The 19,337-nt window shown below is 47.1% G+C and overlaps 2 protein-coding genes across 10 annotated transcripts in view; one reads left to right on the top strand and one right to left on the bottom strand.

Moving 5' to 3' along the window:
- Positions 1-7,035, top strand: part of atp8a2 (ATPase phospholipid transporting 8A2) — a 58,598-nt gene extending 51,563 nt beyond the window's left edge. For all 9 annotated transcript variants that reach the window (XM_031584092.2, XM_031584091.2, XM_031584094.2 and 6 more), the window contains 4 exons: positions 1,824-1,912; positions 2,252-2,356; positions 6,037-6,128; positions 6,454-7,035. In XM_031584092.2, coding sequence (XP_031439952.1) covers positions 1,824-1,912; positions 2,252-2,356; positions 6,037-6,128; positions 6,454-6,548 — 381 coding nt within the window. In that variant the 3' untranslated portion in view covers positions 6,549-7,035. The remainder of the gene's footprint in view (positions 1-1,823; positions 1,913-2,251; positions 2,357-6,036; positions 6,129-6,453) is intronic.
- A 4,501-nt stretch (positions 7,036-11,536) lies between these two features.
- Positions 11,537-18,735, bottom strand: LOC105890297 (protein shisa-2). Its single transcript, XM_012816311.2, has 2 exons — positions 17,323-18,735; positions 11,537-13,173 (listed from the first exon to the last, which is right to left on the bottom strand). The coding sequence occupies exons 1-2, from the start codon at positions 17,621-17,623 to the stop codon at positions 12,575-12,577; spliced, it is 900 nt and encodes a 299-aa protein (XP_012671765.1). The 5' UTR covers positions 17,624-18,735; the 3' UTR covers positions 11,537-12,574.
- Between the last annotated feature and the right edge of the window lie 602 nt (positions 18,736-19,337).

Here is a 19,337-nt window from a genome sequence, read left to right as displayed (position 1 = left end):
CAGCTGTTGCAGGCGGATGCCCTGTAACGGTTTTGCGTGTCAGGCCGGGGCTTCGGAGAGTTCCGGAAGGTCCCTCAGCTGCAGGGGACCCCAAGTCCTCCCTGTCCTATATGTCCTGTGTGTGGGCGGCCATTTTACCATTCACATCCTTCAGCAGATGACTGGAACTGAGGGGACGAGGGAAGTTGGGAGCACAGGGGAAAGTGAGAGAGGAGAGGACGGAAGAGTGTGGGTGTTGGGGAGAGAGAGAGGACTGTATGGCCAGAGGAAGTCCGGGGGTTGGGGTGGGGTGGGGGGTTGAGTGTGTGTCTGGGGGTGGGGTGGGGGGTGTTGGCAGAAGGGAAGGAGCTGGACTTTATGAAAAGCCGCCATCTGACAAATCACAATTCTGGAGAGTTTGAGTCACAGCGGCTCCAGGGGAGTTTCAAGTGGTCAGTGAGACAGACAGACAGACAGACAGACAGAGAGACAGGCGTGCAGTCTTACCCGCCTTTCCCCTCCCTTCTTTCCCCCTATGGTTAGGGTTAGGAATATACATTTTGGGCAATTTGTCCTGTCCCCCCATACTTTTCTGACCCCTTGAAAGTAATTTCACACAGACAGGCTCGAAGTCCAACTCCTAGAGCTTTACATTCCATTAGACTGTACTGGTAGGGGAAAGGGTCACAGCTTCTAATTACTGAAATAAATACTGAACTGAAGATTTACAACAGCTGTTGACATTGCTTGGTGTTTGTTAATGCTGAAGTTCATGGCCTGGTCATGCTAACTAACACCATAAATAACGTTAATTAAGAGATCCCAGATGACCCTAAATTCATTGCTTAACACAAGCAAACCATGACCTACATTTAACTTTACTTATGATATAATAATATTGAGGTTTGTGGTTTGTTGATGATAATTAGTGCATTAACTAATGGTGATTAATGGAACTTTAATGTGAGGGGTTAACAAGAAGTGGAGTAAACCCAGTCCAGAATGTCCATATTCTATGCTAGTCTACACAGCGAGAGAGAGAGATTCATATTCTGTGCTACAGTCTACACAGCAACCTATAGGGTTGCTTTCTGTCATTGGATGCAACATATGGGGTGGATCTTGACACAGGTTTCCATTGTAGTTGTTTTACAGATGCTCTTTCTCCAGGCTGAGTCACAGATAAGTGCATACCACTGGTCAGAGCCAGCACTCCCATGCACTGGGAAGACAGCGGGGGAAGGTGGAGACAGACAGAGAGAGAGACAGAGAGAGAGACAGAGAGAGAGACAGAGAGAGAGACAGCCGGATGGGGGTGGGAGGGACAGTAGTTGATTAGATAATTAACCTTTAAAGACAGGCTGGGGGCTAAGGTCATTAGGTCACCGCTTCTCCAGCTGCAAGGGCTCCAGTGAGAGAGCAGGGTCGTGTGTGTGTGTGTGTGTGTGTGTGTGTGTGTGTGTGTGTGTGTGTGTGTGTGTGTGTGTGTGTGTCTGTCTGTCTGTCTCAGAAGGGGAACTGCCTAACGGTCTGTTTGTAAATGTGAGAGTGCTGGTCCATGAATGTACGTGTATGTGTGTGTGGTTCTTAGAAGAGAAACTGTCTGAAGGTCTGTTTATGAATGTGTGGGTGCTTTTCCGTGACAGTGAGTGTGTTTATGTGTGTGTGTTTATGTGTGTGTGGGGGGGGGGGGGGGGTGGGGGGGTGTGTGTATCTCTGGCTCTTGTCTGTTTGGAGGACGAGGAGGGGGTACTGCTGCAGTGTGTAAGAGGGTCTGGAGCCGGCCCTCATGTGGGGCCTCGTCGTGTCATTTCACGTCTCCGCCCGTCTCTCTGGTGTTGCAGGCTGGACGGGTGATGAAGTGCTGGAGCTTCTGGTTGGGGTTGATCCTGGTGCCAACTGCCTGCCTGCTCAAAGATGTAGCGTGGAACGCGTGAGTACCGCAGAACCGCTCTCTCACACACGAGAACGCAGTGAGGGTTTGGAGGCGAGTTTGGTCCCACAGAGAAGGCCGTAAAAGAGCCTGCTGTCACATTAGTTCCATACCATAATATATTCTCAATATATTCGTATAAACATACTTGGACCCTGTTACACATAACTCAGTCTTTTTGTGTGTATACATATACATATACATATACATATATGTATACATATATGGGTGTGTGTGTGTGAAAATATCTGTGTGTGTTTTTGTGAGGGTGTGCTCATGTATCTTTTGTGTTTAATAAACTGTGTGTGTGTGTGTGTGTGTGTGGGGGGGGGTCCATAGCGGGAGGCGTACGGTGAGGAAGTCTCTGCTGGAAGAGGTTCAGGAGCTGGAGGCGAGGGCTGTCGACCCTGGAGCGGCCGTCCTGAGAGATGCCAGCGGACGAAGGTGAGCCCCGCCATCATCCCTCCCCTCTGCCAATCAGTGTGTCCCACACTTATGTCAATCATCCCCTCTGCCAATCAGTGTGTCCCACACTTTTGTCAATCATCCCCTCATCACCCCATCTCAGTTGCTCATGTCATGTTCATTTATTTTTGTTGTGTCATTGTTTGTGTATGAATGTGTGTGTGTGTGTGTGTGTGTGTGTGTGTGAGGGAATGGGATGAGTGTGTCTATAACTAACCCCATTATTGTACTACACTAACCCTCAGCCCAGCAGCTGATCCGTCTAAGGCTGAGCTCCCATAGACTTAGAGCTCAAGGCCCACACAGATGCTCAGGTATCGCCTGGGTTTGGTCTGTGTGTGTGTGTGTGTGTGTGTGTGTTTCTCTTTCTCTCTTTCGCCTTCTCTGTATGTCTCTTTCTCTCCCTGTGTGTGTGTGTGTGTGTGTGTGTGTGTGTGTGTGCTTCTCTTTCTCTGTTTGTCTCTTTCTCTCCCTGTGTGTGTGTGTGTGTGTGTGTTTGCGAGTGTCTGTGTCCGTCTGTCCGTATGTCTGTTCTCTCCCTCGCTTTTTAGCCGCAGTGGTGTGTGTGAGTGTGTGTGAGTGTGTGTGTGTGTGTGTGTGTGTGTGTGTGTGTTTGCCCACCTACAGGCTTACAGACCTCTCTTCTTCATCCATTGTTCATTTAGACTTTCACCATTTTCTCACGCATCCCAATGTTTTCTCTTCTTTCTGTGCCTCTCCTCTCTCCCAGTCAGACGGCCTCTAAATGGAAACTGCCATGGCCATAAGGACTGGGTGTGTGGTGTGCCACCTGTGTGAGCTGTGTAGCGTTAGCCTCCCTGGCTCTGACTGTGTAGATGTGTGTACCTGTGAATGTTAGCATTGTCACTGACCAGACGAAGGCATCGTGGCTTGATTTAAGGGGCAAATCCCCTACAGCCAGTGATGCCACTCCAGCTTCCACCACTGACCTGAAGGAAAATCTGGACAAAGAAAAGTGCGAGCTAGCACACTTCCATTCACGCCAATGTATTGTCGAGATCTTTGGAGACGTGTCTATGGAAAACTAGCAACCCAGCCATCTATTGTGGATTCCATCTATTCTTGCCAGTTTTTTTTTTTACTTTCTGTCCTCAGGTCAGTGGAAAAGAGCTGGAGCTGAGGCTCTGTGAAGTCTAATCGCACAGTAACTGACTTCAGGAGGACTGAGATCCTCTTGTTATTCATCATAGGTCAGCTAGCACCTGTGGGGCTTGGCGAGTTACGTGGGGTTGGGCGATGGGAACTGGGACTGGCACTGTGTGTGTGTTTGGAAGGTCTGGAAGCGTTCATGTTCAGACGCTGAGGTGGGTCGTTCCTGTAAGATCTAAACAGAGCGAGGGGGAGCAGCGCGAGTGTGTGTGTGTGTGTGTGTGTGTGTGTTTAGGGGTCATGGCACGCAGCGGTTGGCACAGGCCGAGCAGTAATCAGAAGGTTGGCAGTTCAGCTCTCTGCTGGAGCCCAGTGATGTGGGCGCCCTCGAGCGAACAGCGCGTAGCGCAGGCACGGCATCGGGTACGAGGCGGCCAGCTGCAGAACAGAGAGCTGCGTCAGGAGATCAGTAACCGAAAGACTTCAATGTTTGTGTGTGTGTGTGTGTGCTTGCAGTGCACATGTGTATGTGTGTGTGTGTGTGTGTGTGTGTGTGTGTGTGTGTGTGTGTGCTTGCAGTGCACGTGTGTGTGTGTGTGTGTGTGTGTGTGTGTGTGTGCTAGTAGTGTGTGTGTGTGTGTGTGTGTGCTTGCAGTGCACGTGTGTATGTGTGTGTGTGTGTGCTAGTAGTGTGTGTGTGTGTGTGTGTGTGTGTGTGTGTTTGCAGGTCACTCCCCAGCGCCAGGGTCTGCTGAGCAATTCAGATAGACATCCTTCTGGGAGTGGAAGGGGGATTCTTTTGATTGGAACTCACCCAGTCGATCTCAGAGACAAGCGTGCTCGGCCAGGTCCACTGCGGGATAGATGGAACCAATATCGCTCCGCTTCTCCTGCAGGGCGGTTCTCCTAGAGCCGCGGCCCAGAACAGAGCTCCTCACATCTGTACTCCTCAGATGCAATCAGAGCAAAGGGCTCATCTCTGGGACGAAGAGGCAGGAAGAGGAGGAGATGGCAAAAAAATGTCCCCTCCTCACCCCTGAGGTCATGTGACTGAGTCTTCCCCTCACTGCCAGGAAGTGACCCAGCAAGGGGTGACCCTGGAGCAGAGACTCACGTTACGAACAGGGACTCACCGCTTTACGCCCCGTTATTTAATCATGTGTTCATTCATCATCTCCTCTCTCCAATCGGTCATCTGTTTAGCAGACTCTGTTTTCTTTGGCGGAAAGGGGTCTCTCTTTCTCTCCCTCTCTCTTTCTCTCTCTCTCTCTCTCTCTCTCTGTCTTTCTCGCTCTCTCTTTCTTTCTCTCCCTCTCTCTCTCTCTTTATTCTGCTCTCATTTTTTTTCTCCCTCTTTTTGTTTCTTTCATTCTTTCTCTCCGGCACAGTTTAGTTGGACAACCTTTTTCCGAGTTGCGGCAAACATATTGGTCCATCTTCCCAACGATAACATTACAGCCGTTCCCCCATTGTGCAAGTGGAGCTCGTGGGCCCAGCCTTGAGAAGACAGACTGATAGCCATAAAAGAACTGCAAATCAGATCAGGCAAAAGTTTTATGGGCATGATGAGGAAAGAAAAAAAAGTTTGGGGTTTTTTTTTCACATGATTTCAGAGAAGATGCCAGGAACAAGATGTCACAGGAGGCCAACTTGGTCTTCTCCCCTGACTTGTTGGGCAAGGAGTAGACAGGAAGATGATACGAACTTAATCCTGGGGAAAAGCAGACCAGTTTTCTTTTCCATGTGAATTGCGCTGGGGCTTACAAGTGAAGTCTTCGCTAGAATTAGTGATTCTAATCCCATACACTTTTTGTCAAACTCGACTTGCCAATTGCTCCTCAAAGTCCATCAGCTGTCCGCTCGAAGTGATCATCTCTCCATTATTTACGGGGTCGTGGCTTGATGAGGCTTTTGGGTAAAACAGTTGTGACCTTTAGCATACTTCGCTAATGGGAAGATGGTGGTGAGGGTAAGGGGAGGAGCGGCGGGGCTAAGATGGGGCACGGAGATTTATTCCGGGCCGGAGGAGAGGGGTGTTAATGAGGCCTGGAATGTGATGGGTATTTATAGTGGAAGGAATTTGGCACCAGCTAATGGTAAAGGAGCACGACTCCTGTCTCCAATAAGGGGTGTGTGTGTGTGCGTGTGCGTGTGCGTGTGCGTGTGCGTGTGTGGTAGGGCCTCTGTCAGTGGTCGTGGCAGAACTGTGTTTGTAGTTTAAGGCGTGTTTTTGGGGGACATGTCAGACTAGGTTCAGGCTCTACTCTCATAGCCCAAATAATCTCTCTGTGTTTGGTAGTGTAAGGGTGTGTGCGTGAGTGTGACGTTCTCAGTACACACCTCTCAGATCTTATGTTTTCCCTGTGCTGTTATCACTTTAGACTCCCTTTTTCCAGAAGAATGCCCTGTGTTGTGGAATTGTGGTGGTATATTCTGCCAGTGGTGGTATATCCTGAGTGTGTGCTGTGGTTGGATCTTTAGCCTGTCTGTCTTTGGAGATCTGTGCTCTGATTGGTTGTTTGACCTGTCTTGTCTCTCTCTTCTCCCAGTCTGAATGAGCGTGCCCACCTGCTGACGCGCGTCTTCAGGAAAACACCCTCCAGTGTGGGACGCTCCAGCTCAGTGCAGCAGACCGTATCACGTAAGTGTCCAAAACACACACACACACACACACACCCATACACCACATGATTTCACTCACTCACTTACAAATACACAAATACACACACATATAAACACACACACACACACACACTTATGCAGATGGCCGGGTACATCCTCACACATTGACTGAGGTGCATGTATGCATATACACATATCCTCAAATTCTCCCATTTTTGCATATGTGACAATACTATATGCCTACAAGGATTTAATAACTCTCACTCTCACTCCCTCTTTCTCTATCCCTCCCCTTCCTTCTCCCTTCCCCTCTCTCTCTCTCTCTCTCTCTCTCTCTCTTCCAGATGGCTATGCGTTCTCCCAGGAAGAGCATGGGGTGGTGTCTCAGTCCCAGGTGGTCCGCTCGTATGACACCACTCTGCAACGGCCCAGCCTGTAACCCCTGGCAACCGCCTCACTGGTCGCCAGGGCAACACTAGGGGCAGCAGCCAATGAAGAAAGAGACTTTTTGTGACACCCTTATTGGGTGGCACTGCTGTGGCCTTACCGGAACTCTATTTTAAACTAAATAAAACGAAGAAAAAGAAAAATGATAAATAAGAGAAAAACCGGTGTAGAAGATGCCTCTAGGAGCAGTCAGCTGAAGCTGTTGTAGATGGACAAGGACGGGTTCTTACCATAGACTGGCCAATCAGCAGTTGCACCACACACAGACTGAAGGGGGCCAACCAATCAAATCTTAAAGGGACAACATAAACTGTCATCAAAAGGCTTGAAAAAACAAACAAACAAACATACAAACAAACAAAACGAAGCAACAGTGATGTATGTGTCTGCTCTGTAATTGAAACACACAGAGAAAGTGCAATATCTTGTTCCTGTGTATGTGTTCATTAGTCTGCATGTGTGTCCTTTCTGTGTGTGTGTATGTGTGTGTGTGTAAGTGTGTGTAAGTGCATCAATTTGCCTCTGTGTGTATACACATGCATTGGACTGTTTGTGTGTGTGTTTATTTGAGTGTGTGGGAGGATGAGGTCTGTATGTGTGTGTGTGTGTGTGTGTGTGTCTGTGTGTGGAGGGGTGTGGGTGAGGCGGTAATGCATGTGGTGGGGTGGGGGGCTGCTTGTGTTTGTTTATCTCTGCACTCCTCCCTCTCTCTCATCTACCTCTGCTGATATAGGGGTTTAGCACATCTGTCATCGCCCTGGTGACGGAAGGGGGGAGGGGTGGGGAAGACGTCTCTAAACTAAACACAAAACATAGGGGCTGCGGCGGAATTCCTTTCACGGAGATCGGAAAAGATGCATGGGGGTCGGGTGTAGAGATAAGATTATAGGAGTGTCTTGTGCATGTAGTGTGTGCATGGTGTGTGTGTGTGTGTGTGTGTGTGTGTGTGTGTGTGTGTGTGTGTGTGTGTGTGTGTGTGTGTGTGTGTGTGTGTGTGTGTGTGTGTGTGTGTGTGTGTGTGTGTGTGTGTGTGTGTGTGTGTGTGTATGTATGTATGTGGGGCATATACAGACAACAGCGGTGAGGAACATCCAGACTTGTCCTCTCTAGCGTTAAACCTGTACACACACACACATGCGCACACACACTCCCCTCTCCTCTCGTGTCAATTCCTCCTGATCTGGCTGCCAAGACACACAGAGGTGCCAGCAAGGCAGAACCCCTCACCCTCGCCAACGGTGATGAGTGACCCAGAGGGCACGACCCCAAACACAGCAACACTTCCCTCTCCTGCTTGCACTACTACTACTACTTACTGTTCTCCCTCTCTCTCTCTTCTTGTTTCTGTCTCTCTCTCTCTCACCTTCATCATCATGTCTCTCTCATTTACTGTCGTTCTCCCTAACTTTACCATTCTTTCTGTGTTTCTCTCTCACACACACTCTCGCTAACCATCTTGTATTATTAGCTCATTCCATTCCTCTGCACCTGTTTCTCTGAAAATCTCCCTGCCTGTTTCCCTCCTCTCCCTGCCCACCCCCACCCCACCCTGTCTCTCACTCTTATTCTTTTTTTGTTTCTGCATTTCTGCCTCCTCCACCTCTACCCTTCCTTCCTCTGCACGGCTCTGTGTATCCTCTCTTCTCGACTCTTTCTCTTTGGGCTTCATTCTGTTTTCTCCCCCCCCCCCCCCCCCCCCCCCATTTCCCCAAAGCTCCTGTGGAACCCCTCCTGTGATCTGGCCGGCTGTTCCAGACGCTGAGTTAAGCCCAAACCACAGCTTGTAGCGCTTCAATCTCATTTTGTCATTTTTAGGTTTAATGGACTGTTTTTTTTTTTCCTTTCTTTATTTTGTCAAATAAAATGGACAAGTGTTTCTGTGTCATCCTCTTTTTATTAATGGCTGCTCCCCCCTCCCCTTTCCTTAAAGTTTTCCCCTTTCTTAAAGTTTTCCCCTTGACCTGTTCAAATCAGCTGGATCAACTGCATCCAAGCGGTCAAGTGTTAAGCCAGTCGGAGGAGAAAATGGACCATCCATATGGTTAGTCCCTTTGAAGTAGTGCCAAGAGATATGGGTTACATTCAGGGTCTAAGTGAAGATATAGCAATGACGTGGTGTGTATAGCGTTTCGCACTGCTCTAGTTTCTAGCCCTATCCATCATGCAAGATCTCTCCTCTCCAGCTCTTGCGTGACCAGTATCTTCGCCCCTGTAAATTGCCATTCGTAAAGGATTTGGAAAACTCCTCGTAAGCAGTTGTTGAAGATTTTCAAAATGTGTCAACGTGCCTGCCAAGAACCACAAAGAATCGAGGAGACGTTCTCTGGGTGGTGTTTGTTCAAGGTATCACATCTTAGACGCAGACAAATCGCTCAATTTGCCGCTTGAAAGATTTTATTTCAGCTCACCTCACTTCACCCACGGGGCGCCACAGAGAGACGTCGCATTGATGAACTGAAAAAAACAGAAGGAGAGAAAGAAAGGAGCATTTAGGAAGCGAGGTGGGAGGTTCGGTGTTTGCAGAAGATTATACGCAGGAAGTCGGGGATACGGGGAGCCCTAGTGAGCGTGTGCGGCCTGGAGCGATCTCGTTTAAATGCAGTTTGACAGCGCTCTGCACTCGGTCCAAGATACACAACCGGCCTCTGTGTGTGTGTGTGTGTGTGTGCATCCGGTGGGTGAGTGTGAGATAGGCGTATGCGGGGGTTGATGTATAGCTTTCTGTGTCCCCGGCGAGTGGGATTTTGTAGGTAATTGAATGAATCCGTGTGGGAAAGACAGAGGCGATGACAGAGATGGAGACGAAGAATGAATTATGGAATTTCTGGGGCGAATGTGTGTGTGTCAGTTGATGTGTCCATTTAGTTCTTCTAATGAGACAAAACCTTCAGAGGGCGTCTGTGTGTGTGTGTGTGTGGGGGGGGGAGGTGGGGGGTGTTACTAGACTGCACGTGTCAAACACTAAGGAAAGGAATCCACTTATTGGTGTATGCCTCTGTGTGTGTGTGTTTCTACGGATGTGTTAAAATGTTGCGGTTCCTCTATTTGGTGTGGCACCAGATCAACCAACAGCTGGGAGTCCCACACCCTTAGCACTGGATCTGGGCCCGCTGGACCCGGCAGTGGCCCCTTCAATATGGGGAAACCATTCCCCACGCCACCCCACCCCCGCGCAGAACTCAGGGATCCATTTCAACATGGTCCAAGGGCTGCCCAGCCCGACGTTCCTCTCGCTCTTTCGCTCGAGTTTCCATAGAAACACGCCAAGAATACACCTTGTGTGCAGTGCACAGGCGGGCTTAGCTGCGGTGTAATTATTGTGGTTGTGTTTATTGTTTGAGCCACATTGGAGTTCATTGTCTAAGACGAGAAGTTTAGTCTACGCTTTTGTTTATGAAAACTAACCTTAGCATGAGTTTGAATGTGTGTGTGTGTGTGTGTGTGTGTGTGTGTGTGTGTGAGCTATAAGTCCTGGCCATGACAGTTTTGCGGTTTGGTTCATGCTGGCTTGGTTTTTATTTTCCCTTACTTTTTCACACTCTTGAGTGCTGTATGTGTTTTAACACCGCAACATGTTACATTCATGGACCTACTCCTGGCATTGGATTTCTTCCCCAGGCCAAGGTGTGAATCGCTTCTCCGTCAAGCCTCCCAACAGAATCTCACACCCTGAAACTCTGATCCATGGCCAGGTTTAGGCCATAGGGTCTAATAAACTTAAGGATACGGGCAGTGATCCCAAACCCGTTTGTTAACACTGCAAGTAAACGCAACTCCCGAAGCCATTGACCCAGTTTAGGCTTAGCTATGGCATCTCGCTGCCACAGAGAGGGTGGGGTGGTTACGGACAGCATCACCTGCTGTGAAGTAAATGACAGACAGATTCCACACTCTAAAATACTCATTTTTATTTTGACCTTTCATATGAAAAAAAAAACAAGGCAGTTTTACACAAAACACAGGGACTCATTCACAACCTCCCACAACAGCCAGCTTTGTTGTGGGGCATTATTATTATTATTATTATTATTGTTGTTATTATTATCATTATTATTATTATTCTGTGCATTTACAAAACTTCGGTACAGCTCAAGCCCTTTGCTGTAAACTTAGTTAGGCTGGTTTGAAATTGATTTGGCAGTGGAAGAGGGCCTGAGAAAAGCGACATCTGAAAATGCATGATGAGAAATACTGGATATCCCTGTGGGCGTGCAGGACACTGATGTGTACTCCAGTTACCTTGACACACTGAACGTAAAAAAAAACCCAAGTGCATTTCTAGCCTACTTTTCGAGTAAAATGTTTTATTTCTTAGGGCTGTGTGCTGTGATGCAGCAGTGTGGACCAAGCGAGAGGCAGGAAATCAAAATGAAAAGAGTTCTCTCCCTCTCTCTCTGCTGTGACGGTCCGATCGGTATGCCGTGGTTCTGTGTGCTCTACAGTCAGGGTTTTCCCCTCCTCCCTGCTCTATTCCCCCATGCAAGGGTGGAGAAAAAAAGTCACTCTAAATGAAATGCCCTGGAACTTTCTGGTACTGCTCCAATGTACCTAATGCTAACACACACACACACACACACAACTCAGTCACTCTTATACACACATTTACACAACTTTAACTTATGCTCACACACACACACACACTCTCTCTCTCTCTCTCTCACACACACACACATAAACACACAAGTTTGCACACCTTCACAGGGGAGAGACCCAGTGAAGGGGAACAGTTGGCAGACAGTTTTTACTGCATAATTAACTCCACGGCCCTCAGAAGCCTGCCGCCTGCAGCCGCGTAGGGAGAGAGTGCTCACCTTTAAAACACACACGCGCACGGCCATCTTTAGATACACTTCTGTTTGTATATTTCTGTTTCTAAGTGTGTTTGCACTTTGCTGGATCCCTGGTGTGTGTGGAAGTACTGTATGTATGCATCTAAGAGAGACAGAGAACGTGTGAGAGAGTGAGTCTGTCTGTGTGTGTGTGTGTGTGTGTGTGTGTGTGTGTGTGTGTGTGTGTGTGTGTGTGTGTCCACTCACTGTGGTGAGGTGGTAGGGCGGAGCGTCACAGTCTGTGTCCTGTGCTCACTTCATTAGAGTTTAACTGTCCTGTAGGGACAGAGGGACTGCTTTTCACATCACAGCACCTGGCTTTACCATTACACACACACCACACTACAACACACACACACGTACACACATGCACACACACACACCACACTACAACACACACACACACACACACACATATAGCTGCATACAAAATACTAAACGTTCTCTCTACAAAGGCTTGGCCCTAAGACATACTGTACAAACTTGAATAGGACATTCACAGTCACACATACCCTAGGCACTGAGTGTGTTTTCTGTTATTATTTACAACAAAATAATGCTTATGCTCACACACTTCAAATGTATACATTGCTGTCATTCACCACATAGCCAAACATAACCACCTCTCACAAAGCATACATCATGATTACATTTCATATCAGTAACTTCCTCTGTTAGTAATGCTCTAAGTCCCGGGAATATATCATACATTTCCTTTTGTGTGTGATTGCAAATGTTGTTACAGTTGTGTGTCGGTGACTGAGTCAAACTAAAGGATTCTACCCCCAAATATGTTGTCTGGAGTCTGACCTCTTCAAACCCTGAGACTACGCTTATTGTGCCCTCACACACACACACACACACACACACACACACACACACACACACACACACACACACACACACACACTCATACATTCATGAAAACACACATAACAGCCCTGTTCCAACACATGACACAGTCCTGCTGGAGCATGGCATTGATCCGTGGCCGTGTGTTGCCCATGTGACTCTGATTCTCCACTGACTCTGCTTTTGCAGTGGGCCTCTTAACAGCCGTACACACAAACCAGGTCCCCACAAGGACAGTCCCCCAAGGACAGGTTCCCATAAGGACAAGTCCCCATAAGAATAATTCCCACGGGGGCCTCTCTCAGTCATAAACAGCCCTTCAAAGGCCTTGTGTGGCTCACACAGTTACAGGGGGGTGCTTCTGCTCGCTTGTCAGGCTGACCACACTGGTGGGGGGAGGGTAGGGGGACTGTAGGGGCCGGTAGCCCCCGTGTGTGGGGTCCAGGTAGGCGGCCTGGTGTGCCACAGGGTGGGCGTAGCCGATGTACTGGGGGTGCAGATACTGCCCCTGGTGGGGCATAATCTGCGTAGCCTGCTGGCAGTTCAACACGGAGAAGTTGGTGGGCATGTTGACGTAGACGCTGGCATCCGGGGGTATGCAGCAGGATGCCTGGGTGCGGAGGAGGGCACCGCCCCCTTGGGGGGGCATCCCTGTGGGCATGCGCGGGGCACTGGGAGGGGCAGAAGAATTCGAGGAGGTGGCGGTGCTGGACTGGCGTGAGGAGGAGCCCCGTGAGGTGCCAACGCTGGCCATCATGGGGATGGTCTCCAGAAGGCGGCCCCCGCCGCTGCCCCCTTGCCCCCCACCAGAGCCCCCCGAGGAGGGCTCCTGTTTGGGGCGCAGGCAGTGACAGCAGCACACGGCCACCACGGAGCCCAGGAGGACGAAGGCCACGAACACCGAGCCCACGATCAGGAAAGGCACATAGATGGGGACTGCAGAGGGAGAGGAGAAGAAACAGGGTCAGAGGGACAGAAACACATGCTAGTAAATGCATTAGCGTAGTGATTGGATTTGCCTCTTTCACACAAGGATGGGAGTTTACAGACCAAATGAACTTAAAGCCTTAAATTTGAGTCCTTGTGACTCCATTGGTAGGTCATGGTATAGCAATGTCAAGGTCAGAGGCTGCGTTCCCAGGAACCACACACTCAAATTAGATGTTCACTTGGGAATGTGCCTTGTGATTTGTATATTACCAGTTAAATCATTTGACAGGAACAGAGGCGTATAAAGTCAAGAGACAGGAACTTAGACTGTATAAAGTATGATTTAAAAGATGATTATAATTTCATTGCCAACTACATTTTAAGAATCATAGCTAGCTCAGCTATGACTCAGGTGTTACAATAAACATGTTCGGCAAGCTGTTGACACTTTGAAAATGAAATTAAACAGTACCACTCAACAATACAGAAAACAGAGTGCAGTGTGAGACGTTATCAGATGATAAACAATCATCTTGTGTAGACAAGTATAGTCCCACACTGGATTCAAACTCGTAACCTCAGGCATGGGAGGTGGGCATGCTAGCAAGGAGGCTACAACCCATGGGTGCTTCTGTCTGACGCTAGCATGTCTCTTAAGGCAGTGGTTCTCAAACTTTTTGTCCGGGGACCCCATAAAATCCATTTGCCAAGTCTCGCGACCCCCCACACATTTTGACAGGATATTATAGGTCTAAACTCAGTTTCATCTTGAATGATGAGACTGCTTGCTGAGACAATAATAGTTTTCATTATCCACCCTGATGTAGAAAACACCATTTTTTGATAGACTATACAGCATGTCAAAGCCTAATATGTTGATGCACAGGGCAGCAAGATCATTTCACGACCCCCAAAAAACGTTTGGCGACCCCACTTGGGGTCCCGACCCCTAGTTTGAGAACCACTGTCTTAAGGTGTCGGGGAGTGAGGTTTTACTTATTGCACAACACTGTACCCACTGGCTACCGTTACATCAGATTGCTAAAACACCAGCAATCATATCAGTCCATCCATCTCAGACTCCTGGCACCACTGCTATAGCTATTTCTATCATTTGTTTGTTTCGGCTGCAACAAGCACCATGGCGTCCTCAAAAACACACACCAACAGAACATTCAGAATATCTCTCTATGCAGCATTCCAAAGTTCCACTCAATGCAGCATTCCAAAGTTCCAAACTCAGAAGCAAAGTAGGCAAAAACAGTTCAAAATGGCCGAATGCTTGTTTCATGTCTCCTTTGAAGTGAGGTGACGCTATCTACATCTGCTAAGTGGGGTCTTCGGAGGAAACAAGATAAAGTCCTGTTCTTACAAGTCCTGACCTGGCTCACAGACATCATGCTGGCTAGTCTACATGAGTGAAAGTGAAGGGACTGAGATGAAAACAGAGAGAGGAAAAGAGTGTGTGTGTGTGTGTGTGTGTTTGTGTGTGTGTGTGTATGTGGAGAGTGGTATAATTGAAAGAGATGACCAGGGACACAGAGCAGAGCAGTGTCCCCCAGGGGGCCCCGGGCCCTCATTAGCGGTTATTAACGTCGTTTTGATCTGTTCTAATCCAGCGCAACCAGCTGTGACCCCCCCCTCTCCTCGCACACACACACACACACACACACACACACACACTGCCCCTGACTCTTCCAACCGTGTGGACAGAGAGAGAGAGTGGCGGGGCGAAAACAAGAGCAAGAAAAAGTGAAAGGGGTAAGTGATGGATTGAGATGGACTGAGAGAAGGAAAGAGGAGGATAAATAAAGAGAAAATAGGTAAAATGGAAGGAATGTTAGAAGGACAGAGAGGATGGAAGGTAAGAGAGAAAAGAAGGAATAGAGAGAGAAAGGAGGATCACAAAGGGGGCAGATAAAGAGAGAGAGAGAGAGAGAGTGAGATATATGTCTTCTGAAGAAAACCCTCCATACATAACTTCTAAATCGCTCATGCACTCACATTTAACTTCATAAAGACATAAATGCACTCAAACTTAACTTTATAAAGACATAAATGCATTTAAACTTAACTTTATAAAGTTATAACGTAACTTCATAGAATTCATTAATCTCAGAGATCCTGTAATATGCAGGACATGGTTGGCAGAGGCCTGTTGACTCGGTCTGACAGCGCGCTCAAGAACAATTTAAAAACGTGTTACAGACTTCAGTTTTACTGCTGATGTTCTGTGATGAGCATATAATTCAGCCTGTAATTTCATTACCACTACATGTCATAATGTTGAATCCTAGGGACATTACAGCCAGTACCTACTGAATTATAACCTAAACCCAAAGAGGCCAACCGCGTATGAGGAGCACACAAGATGGTTAATACCGACATAAGGAAACTGTATTTCTGTAAGTCTATGACCTCTGACCCTACATGTGAGACAGGAAGGGAAGGGGGAGTCTTGGCAGTGGGGTTGGGCGGTGCGTCAGCGGTTGTTTTGGCATCATGTCCCTATCTGTTCTCCATTCACGCGTTCTGCTCTCATTATCCACTGAAGAACAATGAGGAACCTGTTGGATTCTGCCCTGTACAGGCCCATTTACAGTTCCCAGAGGGGCGGTTCCCATATTTTCCAGTTCACACAATCCAACATATTACTGACTGTAACTGTAATCTGGAGAGGCTGTGACGCACACTCACAGATGCAAGGACTGGTTAAAACTAGGCTTACAGTAAGCAAACAGTACATTAGCAGCCAAAATGGTAGGTTGCCTACTGTGAAGACATTAAGTGAGCCACCATATGCAATGATATAAGATAAAATGCATATATATATTTAATATGTAAAGTGTGAATGGAAACCCAGGCAGTTTGGAACCAACTGGGGACACGTTCGAAAATATAGTATCTATTGTCAAAAAAAGAGAGAAATGAATTTGCTCATGGCTCTCACAGTATGCCCCAATGTCCATAAAAGGTGCTCTTGCCCACATCCTAACATTAGTTCACACCTGTTGCATTTTTCTGAACCGACAAAAGACAGACCCACAAAAGACAGACCCTCTGTCGGAGACAAAGCATACACAGCTGCTGAGGATCCTTCACAGGGCTTTCTGCACTGTCCCATTGAACTTCAGTCAGAGTGCAGTTTATCCAAACAGAAGCTTTGATATTTAAATACTTTTTTCTCTGTCTGACTCACATGATGTCTTATTTTATATATGATAAGAATTTGTGATGTATAATTTGCTGTACTTTTTGTTTCAGTATAACCCCACTATTATCGAAGACTACATTTGATTTCAGTACTACTGAAATTCATTTTGTAATTAATTACTGGCGTAACTGGCGCTCTTGGGCGTTTCTGTCAGCGTGTCAATGCGGGGTGTAATATCTGCGGAGACTACAATACGCCAGGGGCACGAGGACCGCGCTAGAAAGGTTAAAGTTTGAATGAGAAGACTGGGTATTCACACGCAAGACTCGAACTAGATTTGTTTAATGAATCCGGCTGTCAGCTGCGTCGAAAACGGGATCCGGTCAAGTCCAAACTTGATCCTCGTGGGGAACCGTGCGATTTGAGCTCCGGTGTGCAGCAGTCCTTGCGGCGCGCGCGTGTGTGTTACTGCTAGAACAAACACAGCTATTTATAAACTGGTCAGCACAATTTGCCATTTGTGAGCGGCTGTCCCGTTAGCTTTCCAAAGTGTCTACCTTTTTTACGACAGCTGTCGCTGCCCGCAGACTCCTTGACATCTTAAACAGTTTCTGTAGGCCATCGAAAGAATTCCTGCTGTTTTGAATTTGTCTCAGCCGTACATCTTTGGCCTAATGTAATTTATACTCCTTCTGCCAGGGGCAGCAGTACCACCACTTCTTAAAAAAACGAGGTTAGGATATAGACAACCTTGTTATGTGAATACAGCTTCCTTACCAGTTATTGAGTTAACCCATTAGAAAATTAGGCCAGTATGAAATGTAATTAAACAATCATGGCAAGATGATCTGGTTCGGTCTAAAACAGCACAGTATGTTACGAGTGGCTGGTTTGAATGGCAACACCCGCACAATCGAAAGAGATATCTCATGCATAGCCTACTGGTCCGTATAAGCAAATCACACCAAACTCTCTCACTTTCTGCCATTCAATCTCTTTACCTGCCCCGTTGTCTTTGTCCTCCTTACTTCCTGGGTTTAAGTCTTGAGCTTGCTTGTCATTATCACAAGATCCCTGGTCAAGTCGGGCTTCGGTGCTAGAACAGCAGTATCTAAGCTCACATTTGCCGCAGCATATGATTGCATCCCCGTGGTCAAAGCGCTCCGGACACTGAAAGCCATCTCTCCAGCCGTTCTCCAGGGTCTGCCATCCGTGACAATACTCGCCACTCGCCTTCACGTTGATAAACGTCAAAAGTGTCACGACCATAGCCAGAGACATCGGGTAACTTCCACTCCTCATCCCTGCTTCAGACTCACAACTTGATGCTAAGTAACGAAAAGACTTTCACCCCTTAGGTGCAAATTGGCAAATCTAATGATGCGGTGGACTAATGAGATGAGAGGAGGAAAAAGGGCAAAAAGAAACCAAATAAACGACTTTGAAATTCTCATTTGACAGCGAAATTCCGGAGGTAATTCAATAGATCCTCAAGTGTGTAGTCAAAGAAGTTCCAACAAGTATCCAATGTTCCCCTTTTATCACAGGACTCCAAGTTTCTTTATCTAAGAGTGAGTGAAAAGCGTACCGGACATAGGTACGCGGAACCACGCGGAGATTACGTTTACATTAAATCAAATCTTTCTCTTAGCCTCTATACATCAATTAGGCAGTTTCGAGACCTCCAGTAGACTTCGCATCAATCCAACCTGAACGGAGCTCCACTGCTGTGCAAAATAGGCTGTCCATGTCTCCTGCAAATACACTTCTCAAATGACCTCCCCAGAGATACAGCGGGAGCAGCACTGTTTTTACATGTAATCCATACGCTCTTTAGATATTTTCTCACGGAATTATTTCTGTCCCTTCGAACAACACAGAAAATTGTTCTTAATCCATGTCAGGCGATGTGGCCCCTTCAGTAAGTTAGTAACGGTTAGCCCCGAGCGTAAAGTCAGGCAAAGCATCCCAGAGCCGCGGCAATGAAACTTTCAGTAATGTCACTGCATTGGAACTTCGCTGGCACTGCGCCACTTGCTTCGGACTTGGTAATGATGACTGAATGCGATGTGGACATGGTTCTCTCTTACAATGAGAGGTATAAGTCACGCTATGCGCCTGCGTGGAGCTAACCAGATTTGTAGACGTTTTTTTCTGCTTGGTCGCCAGCGTTGACAAGTGGAGCTGTGCGGTCCCATGGAGCCCCTCAGTGTGTTTAGGGAAGCCCCGTGTGGTGGGTCAGGAACGGTGCCTATGGGGATCTTAACGGTCAAAAGGAGAAGAATATTTGCAAATGTTTCTTCTCCGTAGGCTGGCTGGCTTACAGTCAATTACTAACTATGATGCAGAATGTTCATGTGGGCATGGGCGTTAATCAATCACATGGAAGACTTAAGGAACACAGAGAATAATTGTCATAGGTATGGTATCCCTGCTACTTGCCTACACCTATGACGACGTTTACTATTAGGAGTACCAGGCTACTAGTATGCTGTTGTTGTTTACTACCTCTATAGCTAAAAAATATTGTTAACATTAATAACAATAATTACAAAGCATAACAACAACAAACAAACAAACAACAAAACAACAATAATACATATTGATACATACTGATAACACATTATTATTATTGTTAGTAGTTGTTGTAGTAGCATATTTTGTCAGATGTAATCTAGTGAACAAAGTCCCCAAGTACAATGTTGTAATGCTGATCTTTCATGAACGACTTTGACTACTTTTAAATACACATCCAGGAAAAGGATAATACACTTACTTGTTGAGCCCTCTTCCTCTTGAATTTGTCATATATGATGTTATGACTGACAAGTAAGAAACCCTTGTGTTGGCCTATAGCAACCAGTTAAGAACATTCTGATGTTTGTGAAAGCAATGTCATTAATCTACTGGGATAAGGTAATGTATTTGTGATGATTCCAGAACTTATCTCAGGTTCACTAACTTATTTATAAAATTGTCATGTTACTGTAATTACAGTTTGCCGATGGATGTAATC

Source organism: Clupea harengus, chromosome 17 (genome assembly GCF_900700415.2).
Source record: "Clupea harengus chromosome 17, Ch_v2.0.2, whole genome shotgun sequence".
NCBI lineage: Eukaryota > Metazoa > Chordata > Actinopteri > Clupeiformes > Clupeidae > Clupea > Clupea harengus.
The sequence above is the reverse complement of the archived record's forward strand: the minus strand, read 5'-3'. Positions and strand labels throughout refer to the sequence as shown.

Excerpts from the sequence above, each read along its gene's own strand:
- LOC105890297 (XM_012816311.2), bottom strand. The coding sequence starts at position 17,623 with ATGAGGAGTGGAAGTTACCCGATGTCTCTGGCTATGGTCGTGACACTT. Across the intron at positions 13,174-17,322 it reads GGACAAAGACAACGGGGCAG|TCCCCATCTATGTGCCTTTC; the intron begins GTAAAGAGATTG and ends CTCCCTCTGCAG.